General features: G+C 32.9%; 1 protein-coding gene across 1 annotated transcript in view; it reads right to left on the minus strand.

The window, feature by feature from the left end:
* The window catches only part of LOC123663251, a 54,305-nt gene extending 33,696 nt beyond the window's left edge, over positions 1 to 20,609 (minus strand). Inside the window, exons 1-2 of the mRNA XM_045597939.1 lie at positions 20,156 to 20,609; positions 19,203 to 19,314 (exon numbers count right to left, since the gene is read on the minus strand). Coding sequence (XP_045453895.1) covers positions 19,203 to 19,314; positions 20,156 to 20,473 — 430 coding nt within the window. The 5' untranslated portion in view covers positions 20,474 to 20,609. The remainder of the gene's footprint in view (positions 1 to 19,202; positions 19,315 to 20,155) is intronic.
* Between the last annotated feature and the right edge of the window lie 1,560 nt (positions 20,610 to 22,169).

Genomic DNA, 22,169 nt, shown 5'->3' on the forward strand with positions numbered 1-22,169 from the left:
AAATAACTTATCTTATTAGTTATTTAATAAAAATGCATTGTAAGTATATAAGATCTATATCGTTGAATGTGTGCTTATGTCACACACATGACGTGGGTACACATCACCCCAAACAACAACACGGGCGCCATTTGTCTCATAAATAAACCCATCCAAACATTTTACATGAAACTTCAAAGACATGAGGTTGACACTAAGCGCTCGTGTGACATTCCCCTCTCGCTTAGCTTTTATTATATCTTAATTCACACCCATAGCGTTACTTTATACATGAACAAAAACAAACCTTAAAGTTTAAAATGTAAGATACAAATTACAATGACATTAATTGAGTACTTAGTAGCTGTTTTCATATGTTAATTTTGTTTTAATTGATAAACGATTATATACTATATTAACTAATGTTAAGGTTGATATTGGCGTTACGGTGGAAATTGATTTGAAAGGGTGTGTAGAGTTAGATCGGTAGTACGAAGGACGGTCGGTGTTCTTTGTAATTAATACATACATAGGTAGTGCCATTGATATGCCAAATTGCCATTGCAGCGACAAAGGCTTTTTCCCTCGGGGCACTTGACAATTGCAACGGATTAATTTGGGTAAGCGTCCTGTTTTTTACGGGAGCGAGTTGTCACTCAATTTGAGTTGGCTTTGTAAACCAGTTAGATTATTTTTTTTTTAATTTTGTATTTTTTTTTCGTAATAAAGGAGTATTTATGTTTCGAAAATTCTTTAGTTTTTCAAGTACATCAGTCCAATTTAACGATTTTGTTTTAATGTGCTAAGACAAAAAATATTAACTTAAAGTACCTATAAATAATTTGGTAATCAATACATATACTTGATAATAATGTAATGGATCGCTGTCAACATGGAAGATATGAGAAAATTGTTTACTGGGAGCTTTATCAACGCAAATAGCACCCAAAGTAATGATTGTTAGAATTTTTGTCCGTTAGTCGGTTTGTCTGTGCGTTTGTTCACGCTAATATCAGAAACGGCTTATCCAATTTAGATGTGGTTTTCACTAATATTATTGTGGCAGCCTTCACTTAACATTAAGTGTTTGTTTCAAAACGCCTACGAAGTCGTGGGCACAGCTAGTTTCAAATATAGATCTTACCTAAGTTTTGTGTGTGGTGTGTGTGTGTACTTCTGAATCTATAGATTTGATTTTTGTGACAGTCTTTGTTTCTGGTAACATTTATTTTTATTTTGTTTTATCATCGGTTTTATGTGCGAGTTGAGCCATTAAGGGAAAATTGATCACATAGGTACTTGTGAACAAAAAGAAGGTTTTCGCAGAAAAAATCATGACATATTACGTGTATTTATTTTTCGCTGAACGCGCGATTTCTAATGCAAAAAAAAAACCACCAAAAACACCCTGCAATCATGATACTTAGTTTTCACAATTTAATCAGATTATACCTGTATTAAGAGATTACACTTTAAAAATTTTAATGTATCAAGCACAAAAAAAGTGATTTTGGGTATAGGGGGAGGGTTTAAAATCTAAAAAAAAAAACGTTGATGCAACGGTCACAGGACTAGTTTGTGGCAGTTGTGGGTTCGATCTCGGACATGACAAACATTTACGTTTCGTTGCTAACATTTTTGAGTTGTTTTAGATTTCTTTAGGAAAAGTCTTGAGCTTTGCTTTCATGGCCATTATTTAATTTAAAAAAAAAATGTTTTATTATACATATTTTTTATTAAAAATTAATTATGTCTGGCAACAAAATTCTTCATGCGTTCTGTCGCACGCGCAGTCTTTGGATCCGTCAAACGTCAAAAGATATGTCGTAATGTCGTTCATTATTTCATTTTCTGTAATCCACTCGAGATGTGATCGCATAAAGTTATTTGTTTTCACTTTCAAATTTCGTTCGTTGGGTGAGTTTTTTTTAAATAGTTTTTCGAATTCCTTAAACTACTAATTTTTTCTATTGGTTAAATAATTCTTTCCTAATATTTGTTTGTTTTTCATTCCGCAGCTTATTTAAAAATTATTTAAATGTTCCTCATCTGAACCCACATGCCTATGCTGTGAGTGGGATGTTGGTGAAGTTGACTGTAACGCTGACCAACAGATGGACTCTCATCGACAATCGGCTATTACTGCAGGTGATATCCAGAGCATATCCGGTATTGTGTTAATATTTCAATTATATTTTAATTTAAACACTAAAAACTTGTGTATTGAATTGTGTATAATATTTATATTAGTTTTGAAAATAGCTGGTGGTATACAAATTTTGTATTCTAAATTATTGTTGAAATTTAAAATCTCTTATAATTATAATCTGGTAAATGTTTCTTTTTAATTAAATTTTGTATATTAAATAACTATTTAGAATAACAGAATTTATTGTAGAGCTACCCTCTTTTTCTTTTTTTTTGTAGCTTACCTACATTTCACCTTTTCCTTTGTTATAATAAATAATTAGTAAATCTGTGTTATGTATTTTTATTCTAAATGTATCATTCGTTTGTCAGAGTAATATCTTGGCGCCCTATTTAAAATAAATTTTAGATATTTATTCCGCTTTACAAGACCTCACGTCGCTGTGATACTAAATTTGAAATTGATACGTATGTCTCATAGATACTCCGGTCAAATTTTAGTGATCCAACGGGAGGCGCTACAACGCCTAACCGTAAGACTAATGTCTTACGGTTAGGCGTTGTATCGCCGTGTAACAAACATTTGTATTTGCCATAAAAATGTCTGCGTAGGTCTGGGTGTTTGTGCAGTCCTTGTGGGTCTCCTCACCGTGCCTCGGAGAGCACATTATGCCATCGATCCCGACTGTTATCGTGTAAACCTGATAACGATCGTTACTCATAGTAGGGAGTAGGTATATCCGCCACCCTGCATTGGAGCAGCGCGGTGGATTAAGTTCTGATCGTTCTCCTCTATGGGGAAAGAGGCCTATGCCCAGCAGTGAGATATTAAAGGCTGAAGCGTAGTGAAGCATTAAAACTTCACCAGATATCAGTTACAAGTTGCTAAAAACATCACGTGATTAATGGTTGTTATCATGTACACCTGATAGCGATTGTTACTTATAATAGGGAATATATCCGCCAACCCGTATTGGAGCAGCGTGGTGGATTAAGCTCTGATCCTTCTCCTACATGGCTACAGGCCTATGCCCAGTAGTATATTACAGGCTGAAGCCTTATCCACATTTTGGTGAAACAGGTCCTAAATATTACTGGGTCGATCAACTATTCTTTGTACATTTTGTAAGGATTTAAAAAAAAACAGTAAGTAGGCGAATTTCTTTTATATTTTCTTTCCACTTAATTAGCATGATAATCATATTCTTACTGATGTTCATTGATATGTTTAGGATTACTATGGCTATCTTTGATTTTATTTTAGAACTTTCAAAGGCCGTAACTTAGTGGACAAAAGTTTTGAAAAAAATCTGGTGATACAGTTTGTTATTTTTTATAAATAGTACAATTAAACATTTAAAAACTGGAAAACATGTAAATGGGTTTGGAAAGTATTATAGATAGTGATAAAAAATGGAAATTAATGCGTTTTCATACAATATTGCGTCAATGAATAATTGAACTAGTCATGAGGACAGCAATTATTTGTATAGGAAGGAGATCTTGTCAACTAAGTTACCGTTAAAAATAATTAAAAATGATTGAGTCATGATAATGAAATGCCGTTTAATATCACTACTGTGTATTCTAAAAGCTGTTTATGATATGAAATTTGGTAAACGATTAGTATTGTGAGTCATACAAGGGACAATGTTTTTACGAAGAATAGTTAATTGACCCTAATTTTTCTTATTTTATTTTTTGTTAACATTTCGAATTTATATTATTATCAGAAAAGTGTAGAAGGTGATTATTTTATGGGTAACTAGCTTTTACCCGCGACTTCATCGCATTAATTTTTTTTTAATAAAAAGTATCCTATGGTACTTATAATATCTCCAAGAATATGTGTACAAAGTTTGATGATGATCGGGTAAGTAGTTTTCGCGTGAAAGCGTAACAAACAAACTTACATTCACATTTATAATATTATATAGTAGGGAAGTAGGGATATAAATCTATACTAATATTATATAGAGGTAAAGTTTCTAACTTTGTTTGTTTCTAGGGGGTAATCTTCGCATATACTGATCCAATCATAAAAATTTCTTTCACTAACAGAAAGCTACACTATTCAGGAGTGATGATGATATATTTTATTGTTGTTGAACAATTCAGTGAAAAATAATAGTGTATGTAAATCAAGCCGGAGAAATGTGAACGAGATGAAAACTTTACTATATACTAGCTTCTGCGTGCGACTTCGTCCGCGTGGAACAGAGGCGCGCACGCAGCGGAAGCTCTCAAAAGGAAAAAAGAACCCCCGATTATGAAATATTCTTCATTGGTGCTCCGCTCCTATTGGTCTTAGCGTGATGATATATAGCCTACAACCTTCCTCGATAAATGGGCTATCTAACACTAAAAGAATTTTTCAAATAGGACCAGTAGTTTCTGAGATTAGCGCGTTCAAACAAACAAACATACAAACTCTTCAGCTTTATAATATTAGTATAGATTTGCATCACAATAATTGTGTTTGCTCGCAAACGAAAAAAACCGACTTTAATTACATCGACGAGTAATACAACGTAGATCGACGAAAAATTAGTCAAGTAACTACGCGTTATCAAAGATTACTCAAAATGTAGTTATCAGATCTCGATAAAATTTATATGTGACCACATGATAAACATCAGCTTTCGATTAAATTAAAAATTATCAAAAGCGGTACACCCAGTAAAAAGTTATTGCGGATTTTCGAGAGTTTCCCTCGATTTCTCTGGGATCCCATCATCAGATCCTGGTTTCCTTATCATGGAACTAAACTAGGGATATCTCCTTTCCAACAAAAAAAGAATTATCAAAATCGGTACATCCAGTAGAAAGTTATGCGGTATAATACAACGTAGGTCGACGAAAAAAGCGTCAAGTAAAAACGCATTATTAGATATAACTCGAAAAGTAGTTGTTAGATCTCAAATAAATTTAAATGGGACCAATTGACACACACCACCTTTCAATTAAAAAAAAAAGGGCGAAATCGGTCCACACGGTCAAAAGTTCTGATGTAACATACACAAATGAAAAAAAATTACAGTCGAATTGAGAACCTCCTTCTTTTTTGGAAGTCGGTTAAAAATAACAATTAACGCCCAACGAAGTGGGCACGGGTCGGCTAGTACAAAATAAACGTGGTCCCTTTCTAAACTCTCAAAACTTGTTATAATATTTAATCTATTAAAAAGTTATGAAAATGAGACACGAACGAACGCCGAAAAAAAATCAAAAATGTTTATTAAATCATTCGGTTCTATGGCTTTCAATGATCAGAAATGTTATAAAAAGAAATTCCACAATTATTCTGATACTGTATAAGATGGTGGAATGAAAAAATTCCTTCAATATACGAAAGATGGCGTTGTACAGAATTACTAAGTTCACTGTCACAATAGCATAACAGTTTCAGAGTTGGAACACAGATGGCGCTGAATGACAACCTTATTACTTTAATTTTTTTATGATTCTTTCTTAAACATTTTGACTTGTTTATGCAAGTTATTTTACTCTTTGATTTTGACCAAAGCACAAGCTGAACCCGAAAGACGGAACAAAAAAGTTGTAATAAAAATCAGTATTTTATTTATTTCTCCTTGCACGGTAGTTGTAATTGGTCATGTTCTTAGATTAGATTCAAATCAGATCTATTTCCGGGAAATAATTATTTTGACCCAAGAATTGCTTTTTCACCATCTTAGGCTTTATATAAATTTTTATTTTTATTAGTTATGACAACTTTTATTAATGGATTTCCAAAGTGTTTACAAAGTATGTACTCATCTACATATTAGAATAGAAGTATTGTATAGTAATTATAAGTAATAGTATTTTAGTCATTAATATATTTTTTAAAATGTGGTACAGGTATTAACGTTTTGATAATCTAGGGCGACGCTAAATATTCGTAGTTTGTTTTGTTGTTTTGTTTAGTTGTTTATAAAAAAGTAAATTAATAAAATTTGTATAGATATAGATGTATAGATTATTCTTTATGATAATTGTGTTTGCTCGCAAACGAAAAAAAAATACCGATTTCAATTACATCGACAAGTAATAAATACAACGTAAGTTGACGAAAAAAATAAATAATTGTGTTTGCTCGCAAACGAAAAAAAAACGACTTCAATTACAACGACAAGTAAAAACGCATTATTAGATATAACTCGAAAAGTAGTTGTTAGATTTCAAATAAATTTAAATGGGACCAAATGACAATGAAATCGGTCCACCCAGTCAAAAGTTCTGAAGTAACATACATAAAATAATTGTGTTTGCTCGCAAACGAAAAAAAAAACCGACTTCAATTACATCGACAAGTAATACAACGTAGATCGACGAAAAAATAGTCAAGCAACTACGCGTTATCAAAGATTACTCAAAAAGTAGTTATCAGATCTCGATAAAATTTGTATGTAACCACATGATAAACATCAGCTTTCGATTAAATTAAAAATTATCAAAATCGGTACACACAGTAAAAAGTTATTGCGGATTTTCGAGAGTTTCCCTCGATTTGTCTAGGATCCCATCATCAGATCCTGGTTTCCTTATCATGATATCAAACTAAGGATATACCCCTTTCCAACAAAAAAAAAAGAATTATCAAAATCGATACATCCAGTAGAAAGTTATGTGGTATAATACAACGTAGGTCGACGAAAAAAGCGTCAAGTAAAAACGCATTATTAGATATAACTCGAAAAGTAGTAGTTAGATCTCAAATAAATTTAAATGGGACCAATTGGCACACAAAACCTTTCGATTAAAACAAAATTTGTCGAAATCGGTCTACCCGGTCAAAAGTTCTGATGTAACATACTTAAAAAAAAAAAAAAAAAAAAATACAGTAGAGTTGAGAACCTCCTCCTTTTTTGGAAGTCGGTTAAAAAATATACAGTCGAATTGAGAACCTCCTCCTTTTTTGGAAGTCGGTTGACAAACACACTAGTCGTCACTACGATTTTAGAGGGGTTCCCTCGATTTCTCTGGGATTCTACCATCAGATCCTGGTTTTCTTATCACAGTACCACACTTGGGATATCTCCTTTCCAACAAAACAAAGAATTATCAAAATCGGTTCACAAACGACGAAGTTTTCCCCGAACATACATACATATGTATATATATATATATATATATATATATGTGTGTGTGTGTGTGTGTGTGTGTGTGTGTGTGTGTGTGTGTGTGTGTGTGTATGTATGTACCCCGACTCGGGGCGGGAATCGAACCAACTACCCTCGGAGCGAAAGCAGGGTCACTACAAACTGCGCCAACGGGCTAGTCAAAGTAACCTGCTCCTTTTTTGAAATCGGTTAATAAAGTAGAAATTGGGGGATGTATGTAGTGTGTAGTGTGTAGTGTTTAGTGTGTAGTGTGTAGTGTGTAGTGTGTAGTGCGTAGTGCGTAGTGTGTAGTACGTAGTGTGTAGTGCGTAGTTTGTAGTGTTTAGTTTGTAGGGTTTAGTTTGTAGTGTTTAGTTTGTAGTGTTTAGTATGTAGTGTGTAGTGCGTACTGTGGAGTGTGGAGTGTGTAGTGCGTAGTGTTTAGTGTGTAGTGTTTAGTGTGTAGTGTTTAGTGTGTAGTGTGTAGTGCATAGTGTGGAGTGAGTAGTGCGTAGTGTTTAGTGTGTAGTGTGTAGTGCGTAGTGTTTAGTGTTTAGTTTGTAGTGTTTGGTGTGTAGTGCGTAGTGTATAGTGTTTAGTGTGTAGTGTTTAGTATGTAGTGCATAGTGTGGAGTGTGGAGTGTGTAGTGTATAGTGTGTAGTGTGTAGAGTGTGGTGTGTAGTGTGTAGTGTGTAGTGTGTAGTGTATAGCGTGTAGTGTGTAGTGTGTAGTGTTTAGTGTTTAGTGTGTAGTGTGTAGTGTGTAGGGTGTAGTGTGTAGTGTAGTACGACGTCGAGCGGGCTTCGGTGCGTCTTGGCGACGTGTATGAGCAGGCCGTGCATATTTTAGTCTATTACTTATTCCATTTCCGAGATATCGATAGTATAAAATAGATAGATAGTAATAAATATTGAACATTCAAATCCAACCTTACTAAAAAAAAAAAAAACGGAAAATTAATCGTTAACGTTGATTCCAAGCGTTCATTCGTAAATGAAAATAATCCAACGATTCTTTCAACCATAAATCAAAAATCAGTGCATAACTGCCAGCCTATTTACATTAACGACAAAGAAACGATACAATTTAAAAAAATATTAAAAGACAAATACAAGTTCGAAAATAAAGGTTACCATCGAGTCACGAAACGTAAAAACGTCCATCATATTAATAGATTGACGTGCTTAAAACTGTAAAATTACCATTCGGAGGACAAAAAAACCGTTAAGAAATGACTTCGATTAGGGGTAGCGATGACGCGCACGAAGCACGTGCTGCCAAAGCAAATTTAATGGTTCGGAAAATATGAATAAATACATTTTATGTTAAAGGGTTGCCTGTAAGTGGATTAGACAATTTATGTTACTACGTTTTAATATAATAAGTAATTCATTTTTTTATAGAGTAATTGTGGAGTTCCTTGCTAATTCTTTTCTGCAAAATCAACATTTCGAATCGGCGGTAGCCATAAACTAAGTATATTTAATTTATTAAAACCATATATATGTTATTTTAAATTGTAAAATGACGATCCAAGTCCAAGTGCATATTTGACGGCTACTTGAATATCTAAACTAATTTTAGATTTTGACGTTTTGACTAATTAACACTTTTAGCCATACAATCACAAAAAATCCCACAGATTATGATATATTTTAAAGAAGTACGTAAGTGTATTTGTAAAATTAATTTGCAGGAAATACAAAAAGGCAATTATAGCATCTTAAAATGTAGTCTAGTAACACGTTCAATTGACTAACCTTGTATGATAGAAACTGCTTCGTAAATTAGTATATAAAATAAAAGTATGGATATAAATTAAGTGCAGCTCTACTTCCTGACAGAATACGTTTAATAAAGAAAAAAAAAAAAAAAATGGAAAATTGATTAAAAAAAATTTTCAGATAGACTTTTATTGTATACTCACAATAAATAAATAAATAAATGAAATTAACAAAATTATTGTCTTAATTCGAATTCGATAGCAAGGTATCTAAGATGTACCATTAGAGCAAATTTTTATAACAATAAATGAAATTCATTTCCTGTCATGAAAAGTTTCTTATCTTGAAAATAAAAAATAATACCTACAAGGTTTTTGGCAAGCCGACGGAAATTGTCGCATTAATTTTCTGTCCACAATTCACAATTTTCAAACGTGTTACTTCGTATTGTGACTTTTAGTCTAGCTATAAGAGAAAAAAGATAGTTTTTGTTCTCTGCAACCGTTGTAGTCAAAGTTACGGATCACGCGACATTATTTCTTGAAAGAAAACTGGAAGTCAGACTACTGCTTATTTTACTTTTTAATAAAATTACTTTAACGTTTTAATGATCGTCGATCGGTTTGCAAGTGGTTGTACGAGTATACTAAGTTTAAAAGTAAAATTAAAATTACATTTACTAGTGACAATCGTTTATACGACCAATAAACAGTTTCTCAACATTAAAAGTTCCTAAGGGAAACGTGGATAGTGCATAGTGAAGCAGATAAAGATTAAAAATAATTTTTTTTTTTATTTATAATATTGATTGTTTTTATCGCTTTTGGCGTTACATTTACTGTTTTCTTATCATATCTTTTTAATATCATCTCTTATATCATTATCATATTTTCTTATAAATCGCATTTCTACTTCGGTAGTGCATTGGCTATACTATGTAGTAATTAATCATGACATCATATAATATGTGATATATCTTACTAATACTAATTACTGTTTTTTAAATGTATATGAATGAAACGGTCGTTTTTTGATGTATGTATTTTAAAAAGGGCTCTTGTTTAAATGTTTTCATAGGTTCCTAATAAAATACAAAAATACGTCAGCCTGGAAATCTTTTTTTGCCTTCAGTTTTGTAATAAAAAAATAAACAACTAGATCATGAGAGATATCTGTATGGCTGATATCGAACCCGCGAACGCTAGCCCGAATGATACAAAGCAACGTCTCCGCGTCTCAAACACCGGGTGTTTCAAAACGACAATTGCGCAGTATGTCCCGTACAAGAGAAAATGTTCGTAGTGACGGTCAAAGTTTAAAAACTTAAATACCCAATGTCACTAAAATTATTACTTAATTTTAACGTCTTCGAAGGTGACGAGGTTTGAAACTTCAAGGCATACACAACATTTAATTTTTTATATGTTAGGTAAATAGATTAGATTAGATTTTATAAAAAAAAAATACAATTTATGTTTTAACTTTAAATCTACGGAAATCGAACAGAATCAGATTACATCGGACAGTAATCATATTTATGTTATTGTCACAGTAAACGATATTTAAATTGCATCAAATTCGGTTACCCTTTTATTGTCACGGAACTCGTAGCGTTCTCGTCACGAGTTTAATTTACATACAACAAAATTTTGTTTTGTTTTTCTTTTTTATAATAGGTAGGTAGGTACTGTTTTCACGGAAAGTTATTACTGTGATAGTTTAATTTATTAAAACAAAATTTTAGTAACAAACGCGTGAGATGCTTATCTGCAGAGTAGCTACAAATACGTAATAATGACTTGAAAGCTGAAATAATCTATTTTAAGCCGGTTTAGATGAAATAAAATTAAACATATTCAATTTTATGTAATGTAATGTGCTCTATGGTGTTATTTATTTATTGTTTTCTAATGTTTACGCAAATTTGACTCATTAAAATGAAACAACTTTTTGAATGAACAAACTAAACGGACGGGGGACACAGTCCTCCCGTGACCATGGTTACTGTAAAGTATAAAAAAAAAACCTAGTATAATTGATTAAAATTGACAATAATTATAAATAGTAAAATTCATAATTACACAATTAATATATTAATTTTATAGAAGTAACAATGAAATGTACTTCCAAGCGATTGGACGAAATTCAATATTTCTTCTTTTTCTATTTCTAATCGTCAGGATATGTTTTGTATATAATTGTGTTGTGTGGCTACGGCACTAAAGAATTTAGCCACCCCTCTCTTCCCGTGGGTGTCGTAAGAGGCGACTAAGGGATAACAAGGTTCCACAACCACCTTGGAACTTAAGAAGCCGACCGATGGCGGGATAACCATCCAACTGCTGGCTTTGAAATACACAGGCCGAAGACGGGCAGCAGCGTCTTCGGTGCGACAAAGCCAGAACTGCGGTCACCAACCCGCCTGCCCAGCGTGGTGACTATGGGCAAAACACATGAGTTCACGTTATTTTTGGCGTAAACTTGTGGAGGCCTAAGTCCAGCAGTGGACTGTATAGGCTGTAATGATTGATGATTGATAATTGTGTTTGTTTGCAAACGAAAAAACCGACTTCAATTACATCGAAAAGTAGTACAACGTAAGTAGACGAAAAAAATTAACAAAAGCACCAGTCGTCACTACGATTTTCGAAGGTATCCCTCGATTTCTCTTGGATCCCATCATCAGGTCCTGGTTTACTTATCATGGTATCACACTTGGGATATCTCCTTTCTAACAAAAAAAGAATTATCAAAATCGGTCCATAAACGACGAAGTTATCCCCGATTATATATATATTATATGTTCGAATTGAGTAGCCTCTTCCTTTTTTGAAGTCGGTTTAAAGTAGAATTTAAAAAGTTATCGGTATGTTCACGAAAAATAAAAAAATTGTTTCGAAGTTCACTGGGTTAACTTGTGTTCTATAAATTTGGCAAGGAGAACATTTATATATGTAAAATGAGACTGAAAGTACTCTGTTTAACCTTTGACGAAGCCCTTTATCCGATACCACGAGGTTCTAACATCGCGACAGAAAGTTAACACGTTCCTACTGGACGTGGGCTACATGTCTGATTTTGCTTTTTGGTTCAAAATTGTTTTGTCCTTGTGGGTCTCCCCTTTATGGAGAAACTCGCAGAAGATGTAAAAGCTGTCGGTTCTAGTTGTTATCACAGACTCCTAATAGCGATCGTTATTCGTAGTAGGGAATACATATTATATCCGGTACCCAGCAGTGGATTAGCGTGGTGGATTAAGCTAAACGGCAGCGGAAAGTTAGGGGCTAAATCATTCAATCAATCATTTATCTACACTTTTTATTGTACAGAAATAAAATGTTTTGCATAAACTTTTGGCTTAATGCTAAAAGCCTTATTTTAATAATGTCTAATCTTTAGCGCGAGAGACAGCTTATATTACAGTCTATCTTCCATTAGCATAGCTTCAATTAACATATCATCAATAACATTACAAAGAATCTTGTTTATGATTGTCCGTGTATGTTTCGCTCATTCGTTTAGTAACTCAATGAAGTTATTGAAATTTGAAATTTATGTTTATTTTTCGTTTCGTGACACTTTAAAAGCTATTATTGATATCAAATAAATGCTTGAAATGCAGTGTAATACATAAATACTATACACATAATATGTAGTCTTAGTATAACATGAAAGCCAGTAATCATAAGCTTTCATATTATAAAGAATCATTCTTTTCTTTAAAAATGTTACATGAAATGATTACAATACAATTTTTAATATCTCATCTTAAGCATTTTAATCAGTTATTTTCAAAATTTATAACGTCAATGAATAAATAGAACACTAATCGAATTTTTGGAAACCAGTCCCCATAGATGAAACACGGAAGCCAAAAGTCGGAGGGTATGATCAGTACGGCATAAATTTGTATGCAAATGAGTGGAAGAGCTCGCTCGCGGCTATAATCGGCCGGCGGCATCATAAATAACGTTTACGATTCGACGACATCGGTGACAACCCTTGCTGGGAAATTAACGCTACGCGGGAGGCACCTTGCCTTGATATAGTAAGGCGCACTAACCCGCCGCTGTTTATGCACGATGCTAAAATTAAAACGTCTAAAAGTTTATTGGTCTTGTATTTACGAGTGAGCGTGTAGAATGCTATTACTATAGTATTTTTTTATACAACTAGGTCGGCAAACAAGCGAATAGCTCATCTGATGGTAAGCGATTACCGTAGCTTATTGACGATTCAGCACCAGAAGCATTGCACGTACGTTGCCGACTAAGCCCAATCGCCCAGGAGCTCTAGTCGCCTTACTCACAGGAACACAACACTGCTTGAAAGCAGTATTATTTAGCTGTGACCTTCTGTAAGGTTTAGGTGCTTCCTGAGTCGGGTTGCTCAAGATTTTAAGCAAAATATTTCCTGGCGTGCCCTACCTCAGTAAAATCTTAATACGTATAAATTACGCGTCACGTTGTTTGTCCGCGAGGGACTCCTAAACTACTTAACCGATTTTAATCAAATTTGCACACCGTGTGCAGTTTGATCCAACTTGAAAGATAGGCTATTGGTATATGTAATTATGATATTAAAGAAAAAAAAAATAAGGCGGTACGGAGTTCGTTAGGTCAACTAGTAGTATAATATAAATAGTACCGAAAGGTTATGTTTTGTATTTGTGGATTATATATATTTTTGCATTTATCGCCATTTTGTAACAGAAAAACTATTAACGAGTATACCTGATAACATAGGTACGGTTATTTTAATTCGGATTGGTATATTAACTGACGTAACAAAATAATTTTTTCTATATTTTCTTTTGTAAAAAACTCAAAACTATCGACGACAGAATATTCTAAAAAATAAATTAATTCGAATTCAGTTTGGCAAAAGGGTTGTCAGCTACGCGGAAAGAAAAAAAAGCGGTTAAAGTAAAGGGAGCCTGGATGAAGGGAAGCTCAAAGACATGTTAGGGCGGCGACATGTCGTACCCGTGCGGTTTAGGATCCTCGGTAATTGATGCGTTCGAAATTATAAGGTGCCTTTAAATGTCTTTCCAGAACTTGAAACGTATAAAATATTACGAACAGAGGAATTGACTGTCCGTCCATTTCTTTACTTTCTAGCAAACGAGAGAAAGTGCTTATACTAGAGAAGAAAACAATATATTTTGTTGGCTTAACCAATAAAATTATATATAATATTATAAAATGTTCAAATATACTTAGAATGTATATCAATTTAACAATGAAGTAGGTTCAAGGGTTTCATAATTAAAAATAGCTAGAATTTTTGTGGATTACTATTAATTAACGTTGGCAAAAGATCCTATTGATTAAAATTGGCTCACTAGGCCAGAAGGCGGTTAGGGACCTAAATATGTATATCATAATAAAGGTTCCAGGTTAACACATTAATCCTAAATAAAGATAGTAGTGGTGAAGAAAGTCCCGTTAAGGTTAAGATTAGTATAGGTTTTAAAGTTAATCATCACACGATAAAAAATTTGAAATGAAAAAAAAAATACAAATAAAAAAATTATATTAATAATTAAAATTATATTAATTAAGAAACTGATCAGTGGAACGAGTACAAAGAAACAAACTTTTCTTGATAAAATAATAATTTATCGCGTAGGTTGTCTAACTCCGATGATATCTGCAGTTAATTTTACATTCGTGTGAATCCAACCGGGAATGTTTCGTGACATTCTGAAAACTTAAAAAAATATCTGTCCAGATCTTTTAGGGGCACACGATTGAGACGTCAAGATTTTTGACACAAAGAAAATTGGCGAAAGAGTGTCGTGACGAAAAACTTTAGGGGCTTCATTTGACACGCGTCACAACCAAATGCTCAGTTAAAATTTATTCTCACTATCAGGCGACGAGTAAGTCACCATAACGTTGACATTGATTTTAATAAAGTCCTAAAAGTCCAATACCTAAATGTTTTTACATGAATAGGAATATAATTTTTTTCCGAAACGCAATATAAATTCAAATTAATTTTTGTCTGTTAGCTTGTTAAAAATAATTCCGCCGATGTATGTGGGACGTTATGTTACACATAATAAGCGCTAGTCTGTCATCTTACATCGCTCACCAGATACCGAGTGAACAAGCTGGCTTTGTAGCCGGTAAGGGAACTCGTTAGTAAATATTGAATGTCCGGATTCTCATTGAGAAGTTCTGTGAGTTTAACAAACCACTGGTTATGTCCTTTATAGATTACACAAAAAAGTTTGACTGTGTTAAGTAGGAGCGTCTGTTTGATGTGCTCAAAGAAATGGGTGTTTCTTCTCATCTCACTTTCTTGATACAGAATCTGTACCTTGATGGAAACAGTTTCGTGAAATTGGAAAACCATTTGTCGAAGTCCTTCCATACTAAACGTGGCGTACCACAAGGCTGTCTTCTGCGCCCGAAACTATTCAATCTATATGGCGAGTACATAATGAGGATAGCGTTGGATGGCTGGGATGGGAGCGTCACAATAGGAGGTCAGAAGATAACAAACCTAAGATATGCTAACGACACGACGTTACTAGCTTCGGATGAAGAGATGGCAGTTCTACTGAAGAAGATTCAAGTTGAAAGTACCAAGCTCGGTCTTAAAATTAACCATGCAAAGACCAAGATTATGGTTGTAGATAGAGCTCAAATTCTATTTCACTCGAATGCACTTAATACTTATGAAAAAGTCAATGAGTTTGTCTATCTTGGGTCGTTAATAAATAATGTGGGTAGTTGGACTGAAGAAATTCGCCGAGTGCTAGAATTGCCTAAAATTGCAATGACCAACTTAAACAAGATATAGAGGAATCGTGGTATCCATCGCAAAACCAAAGTCCGTCTGGTCCGAGCTCTTGTGTTCTCGATATTCTTGTATGGCGGAAACTTGGTGCCTCAGAAGTGCGATTACAGCAAGGTCAATGCATTGCAAATGTGGTGTTGGCGAAGACTACTCTGAATCCCTTGGACTGGCATGAAGACGAACGTGTCAATTTTACAAGAGCTGAACATCACCAAGCAACTCTCAACGATGTTCATGGAGCGGGCCCTTACCTTCTCCGGGCATATTATGCGGTCTCCTAAGCATAGTCTTGAGAAACTTATAGTACTGGGTCAAGTTGAAGGGCAACGCGTCAAAGGGAGGACATCAGCAAGATGGTCTGATGTCATCAAGAATACAGTGGGAGGCAGCTTGCACCGTGCAATACATGCTGCTTACGATCGCCTCCAATGGAATTGGATTCGTGGTCGCGATCCTTTTCATTGAGGGAAGAAGAAGAAGAATGTGGGACGTAGAACTCACAGTGGAGACATTTTAGGTGGGGAATTAATATTAAACAAATATGATAGTATAACATAATTATCATAACAATTTTAGAGAATTTTAAACAGTGAATAGAACAATTGTAATAGTTTTTCATATTATGATTACATGACACTAATCGATTGTACTAGTAGCAATAAATTTATCAGCATCGATAATTTACAAAGTCAAGTACTAATTCGGACTTCCACTAAATGCAGTTGTGCGGTTAAGCTTATTTGATGCAAGTAAATATATGCAGACTTGATAGCAAGCATCGTAGATATTTGCTTTTGAATTGGATTAAATATACGACAAGTTATGTCCAGTAAAGTAGTATTCACATTTCCTATTCGATGAAAAATCATTCAATGAGTATATAATTGTGTTTGATCGCAAACGAAAAAACCGACTTCAATTACATCGGCAAGTAATACAACGTAAGTAGACGAAAAACATTAACAAACGCACTAGTCGTCACTACGATTTTCGAGGGTTCCCCTCGTTTTTTCTCGGATTTCAACATCAGATCCTGATTTCCTTATCATGGTACTACCATTGGGATATCTTCTTTCAAAAAAAAAAAAAAAAAAGAATTATCAAATTCGGTTTTCGCACGAACCTTGTGTTAGGTATGCTTACGAATTTAACGATTTGTAAGCATAACTAACCATTAGAAAGAGGCCTTTGTCCAGCAGTGAACTGTATTAGACTATGGTGATGATGGTGATGAGTAAAAAACTAACTCTACGACTTTATGTTGTTCTTGACTAATTAGCCGACTTTGAACAAGAGAAGTTTCTCAATTCGACTACGTATTTTTTGTACGTTGCCTCCTAACTTTTTACTTGGTGTAGCGCTTAAAATAATTCTTTTTTTTTAATCGAAAATTGGAGCTTAGTATACTATTTAAATTTGATCGAGATCTGATAAGCTAGCTTATCAGTTATTCATAATAATGCGTTCTTTGATTATTTTATTGACTTACCTACGTTGTATATTAATTTCTTGTCGATTTAATTTGAAAAGGAATAAAAAAAATTTAAATTTTTATGTCCGAGCAAAAACAATTATGTGTGTTCTCACTAATCTTTAAACATTCACGATTTTTTGAGCTTCGTAGGCTCTAAATAACCATTAAAAGCACTAAACCATGGAAGTTGCATTGACAAATCAGAGTACCTAACAGTCCATGAGGTATCACGTTTTCCGTAAAAGGGAGTCGATGATACGTGATTTATGGGCTAAGAACTGATTAATGCAAATACATTCATGTCGAAAATACCAAACGATCGAATTATCTACGTTAGGTACCAGATGTAGCAATTGACAAAATGAATGGGCCAATCAGGTAACAATAAAAAACATGGAAAATATCAGCTACGCCCTTATCGGATGCAAATGGTTCGCATGCAATAAATGCATTCGGTTGTACCTACTGCAATTTTCATGTTAGGCTGTTTGCGATGTCGTGTGACAGTATTTTTGATTTATAAGTCAGTTTGTTGGTTATACTGAGCTATGCACGCGAGCACTTGTGATCAATTGACGCTTTTCATAACTTTGCCCGCGGTACGAGTTTTCAGGCTTAGAACTATTGTCGTTACAATGATTGCCAATTATTATTTTATTTCTCACGATTGTCGCTACTGACGTCTTTCTGACGTATGACGTCCAGGTGATAAAAGTCCATGATATATTTTTTCTTTTCACTACTTTGTTTTAAGCAATCTTTCTTTCAAAATAAGATTCTTAGAGATTACAAATTAAACACAAAAAAAAATCTTGACTGAATGGAAATCTATACTGATACTAGCTATACACTGCGCACGTTGCTACGCTTTTTTTTTTTTTGATCAAATGCATAGTTTACGATTCTATGAAGGACATACAGATAAACAGTCATTTATGTAATATAGATAGATAACTTTGTACGCAATTTGCTTTATATTAGAATTTATACTAAAAAATATTTAATTTTTATATTTATACATGAATCCATGATATCAATATTTTATATTGAATCAAATATCAATTGCAATTTGATTCAATATAAAATATCTCTACACCGTAAAATTAGAATCTGCCTACACAATGTTATCACTTTTAACAATCCTGTGAAGACAAGTATCAATTTACTGTTTTCGATTAATGTAATAAATAAAAATTATAGAAGTAAATATATGTGACATACAAACACGGTTGTCTGCTCCTTAGAAAGACAACTTACTGTTCGTGATAGGTAGCTGCGGACTGATATACATATTTAAATAAATTGATATATACATACAACATACGAAAATACAACATCGAGTTAGCATCAAGTCAACATTGATACTGGGGTAAAAGACAGAGTCACTGTCAACTGAAACATCGGGCCAGTCAAATTACCAGTACATGCAGATTTGTCATATTTTAATTTAACATGATTAATTTCATAGATGGGAAATGAACGTTTTGTTATTAATAATTATGTACCTAAAATTGTTACAACATATTATTACACCACTTTTTTTATTTTTGTAGCAATTAAAAAATCTCTTCTATCTAGTTATATCTGTATACACTTCCCTACCGCTTTTTCACTACGCTGTGTCCTATATGCCCAAAGGTTGTCTGGAAGAGATCGCTACTCTAGCGATAAGACCGCCTTTGTACACTGTTTTATTTTTATTTTTTTATTTGTAATATGTTATTGTGTTGATTGTTGTTGTGTACAATAAAGAGTATCTATCTATCTAGTTAAAAAAAAAAAGATTTTGAATATATTTACTTGTACAGTATTTTATTGCTTGACTTATAATAAGTTTAAATTTACATACTAAAATAATTGTATGTATTATTTACAATGCACAAATTTAAAAAAACACTAATATTAAAAATACGGAAAATCCACACAAATATTTATTGCCATTTTAAAATATATTGACTAACCTTCCTCTCGTTGCTGCCAAGCCAACGCGGCACAAAGAAGCGCAAGAGTTTTGCCAGTGCCAGTGGGACTCTCGACTAAACAGTTTTTCTTTTTATTTAAAGCAGATATTACCTAGAAGAAAATAGCGCATTATTAAAGATTTTATTATATTATTTTAACTTATACTATATTAGTATAAAATCACTTATGAAGACCCCAGTACTATAAGAGTAACTGAACTTATTAAAATAGTAAAAAATTGATTTTTACAAAAGATGTTATATTACTACCAGTTTGGTTCATGTTAGTTTTTGTTGTTATTTTAGTTCTAGTTTCCAAAATGAACTAAGATTGTATTGTATATACTGCATATCATTTCTGATTTATACTTAAAGATACCTCCATTTTTTTTCATGTGAGTACTTGATTATGTGTATTTTCTTTCTTTTTTACTATTCATTGATGCAATGATACACATTATATGATGAATACTGTGTGATTTGTTCAGTATAAGCTTGCTTCTAATAGGAGTGTGTGAATGTGTCTCATTTGTGATTAAATAGCATTGGCATAAACTTTTCATAGCTTAATTATTGTTTTTTATAAAGTAAAAAAAAATCTATACTAATATTATAAAGCTGAAGAATTTGTTGTTAGCTGGATCTTAGGAACTACCTGTCTGATTTGAAAAATTCTTTCAGTTTTAAATAGCCTATTTATCAAAGAAGCTATAGGCTATATATTAATTACGCTGAGACCATTAGGGGCGGAGTACCAATGAAGAATGTTTCAAAAAAAGGGTTTTTTTTCCTTTTGAGAGCTTCCGCTGCGTGCGCTGCGTAAACTGTTAAAATCATATATGACAGAATTGTTCTCCTTTAAAAGTTCCACACGGATGAAGTCGCGGGCAGAAGCTATAGGAAAGAATAAGAAAGAAATAATTAAATAATTTATGAAAATAAAGAGTAATTACTTTGCTCATCACGGTAAGTTGGGAGGGGTATGGTTTTACTGGAAGAATAACTTCAACACCTTCTATGTATTTTTTATATATCCCAGCTGTCGAGGTTGTTGGTATACGTGCCGAAGTTGTAGTTTTTGTGTTTTTTAGAGGAGTACCTTTATCATCATCAGAGGATATAAGAACATTATCATCTGTTTCTCCCAGATTAGAAGTTGATGAAGGAAAAAGGTAATCCAGTGTTGATTTTCTAAAAACCTTTTTGTCGTCAAAGTTCATATCTTCTTCATCGTCAGAAATTACAACATCTTGTCCTCCCGGTAAAGACATATTATAAAAGTTTCCCGCTTTCGATGTAGGTATTGAACTTATAGTTTTATAAATATTTAAATGACTTATAGCTAAAAATGCTGAGTGTGGATTATTACTACAAAAACACTCTTAAGAGTATAATTTAACACTTATTTTTAAATTAATATAATGTTTAAAATTATTTCTACTAAGTTCTGTTATCACTATTTATATTTTGGTTTACAAATGTCTGTTGACATTGACATTTGACAGCATTGACAGTGTAATAAGACAAATTGATAATGATAACACAATTCTTTTATGGAGTCTGATGAATACTAAAGTAGGCACACTGTAAAATTTTAGTTTTTTATTTTTCGTAGTCTTTATAAGTATATATTTCTAATATTAATAAAATTATATTGCTAAGTTGTAGTATTTAAATATTAATTTTGCAGTATTCTTCAAGATCTCTGTTAATTTTGTTCTTACTAATTTTAATCTTTACTAATTGCCATTTTATTTTAGAAAACCAAACGGCACTTGCATACGCAGATTTTAGGTAATTATATATTTCTTTGAACAGTTTCCAAGTTAGTGTATAATTTCGTTTTATTTTATTTATTTTATACTTACGATTAAGATGTTTGTGCTCATTATAGGTGACCTTAATTTAAATCGTATATTGTGGTCTGTATTACCAGAAGTACATTATAAGTAGGTACCCAGAATGTGGTAATTGTCTTGGTTTTTCTCTTATTGATTTTATTGAAAAAAATAAACAATTTAATAACATTTTCAACTCCAATGAAAAATTACTTGATTTAGTCCTCACTTATGATACACAAGTCAATGTCATTATACACCTAAGCCCTATCAGCATAGTTGACAATCACCATTCACCCTTATTAGTTAGTCTTGAACAAGGCGACTTAAATAATATAGATGAAAAGAACACTGAAAGATTAAACTTTTATAAGGCAAGCTATGGTGATATTATCAATGATTTAAATAATACCTTGGCTTAGTTTAATTTCAAATTGTTATGATGTCAATTCTATGTTCAAAATATTTTAATCTAAATTGAGGGAAATCATTGAAAAGCATGTACCTAAGACTAAACATAAAAACAGTAAATTCCCTATATGGTATAACTACAAACTTATTTCTATGTTAAAAATAAAAAAAATATAGTTTAAAATTTAAACTATTCAAAAACCAGCTTGATAAAATTCAGTTTGAATCCCTAAGAAACGACGGTAACAATTTAATTAAGAAATGCTATGACAGATATATTGCATCAATTGAAGACACTTTGACGAAAAATCGCAATTGTTTTTGGCCTCATCTAAAAAATACTAAGCAGTAACAAACATATATCCCGCACACATGAAGTTTGGTGATAAAGTTGCTACAGATGGTACTAGTTTGTGCAATCTCTTTGCGGATTTCTTCGCATCAGTCTACTACTCGAGTGAATATTCACAAAATTACTCACATGTCTTGGATATTATATCAGATAGTCTTTGCAATATTAATATAAACATTGAGGATGTAATCACAAAGCTGAAAGGGCTTGACGACAAAATGATCTGGTCCGGAGAATTTGCCTCCTTTATACATTAAGGAATGCGCTGTCCCATTATCAGTACCCCTTCACTTTATATATAACTAATCTTTATGCACTGGTTTTTATCCTGAGGTATGGAAGTTAGCAAGTATAGTTCCTGTTTAT

Source organism: Melitaea cinxia, chromosome 20, assembly GCF_905220565.1.
Source record: "Melitaea cinxia chromosome 20, ilMelCinx1.1, whole genome shotgun sequence".
In the NCBI taxonomy this organism is placed as follows: domain Eukaryota; kingdom Metazoa; phylum Arthropoda; class Insecta; order Lepidoptera; family Nymphalidae; genus Melitaea; species Melitaea cinxia.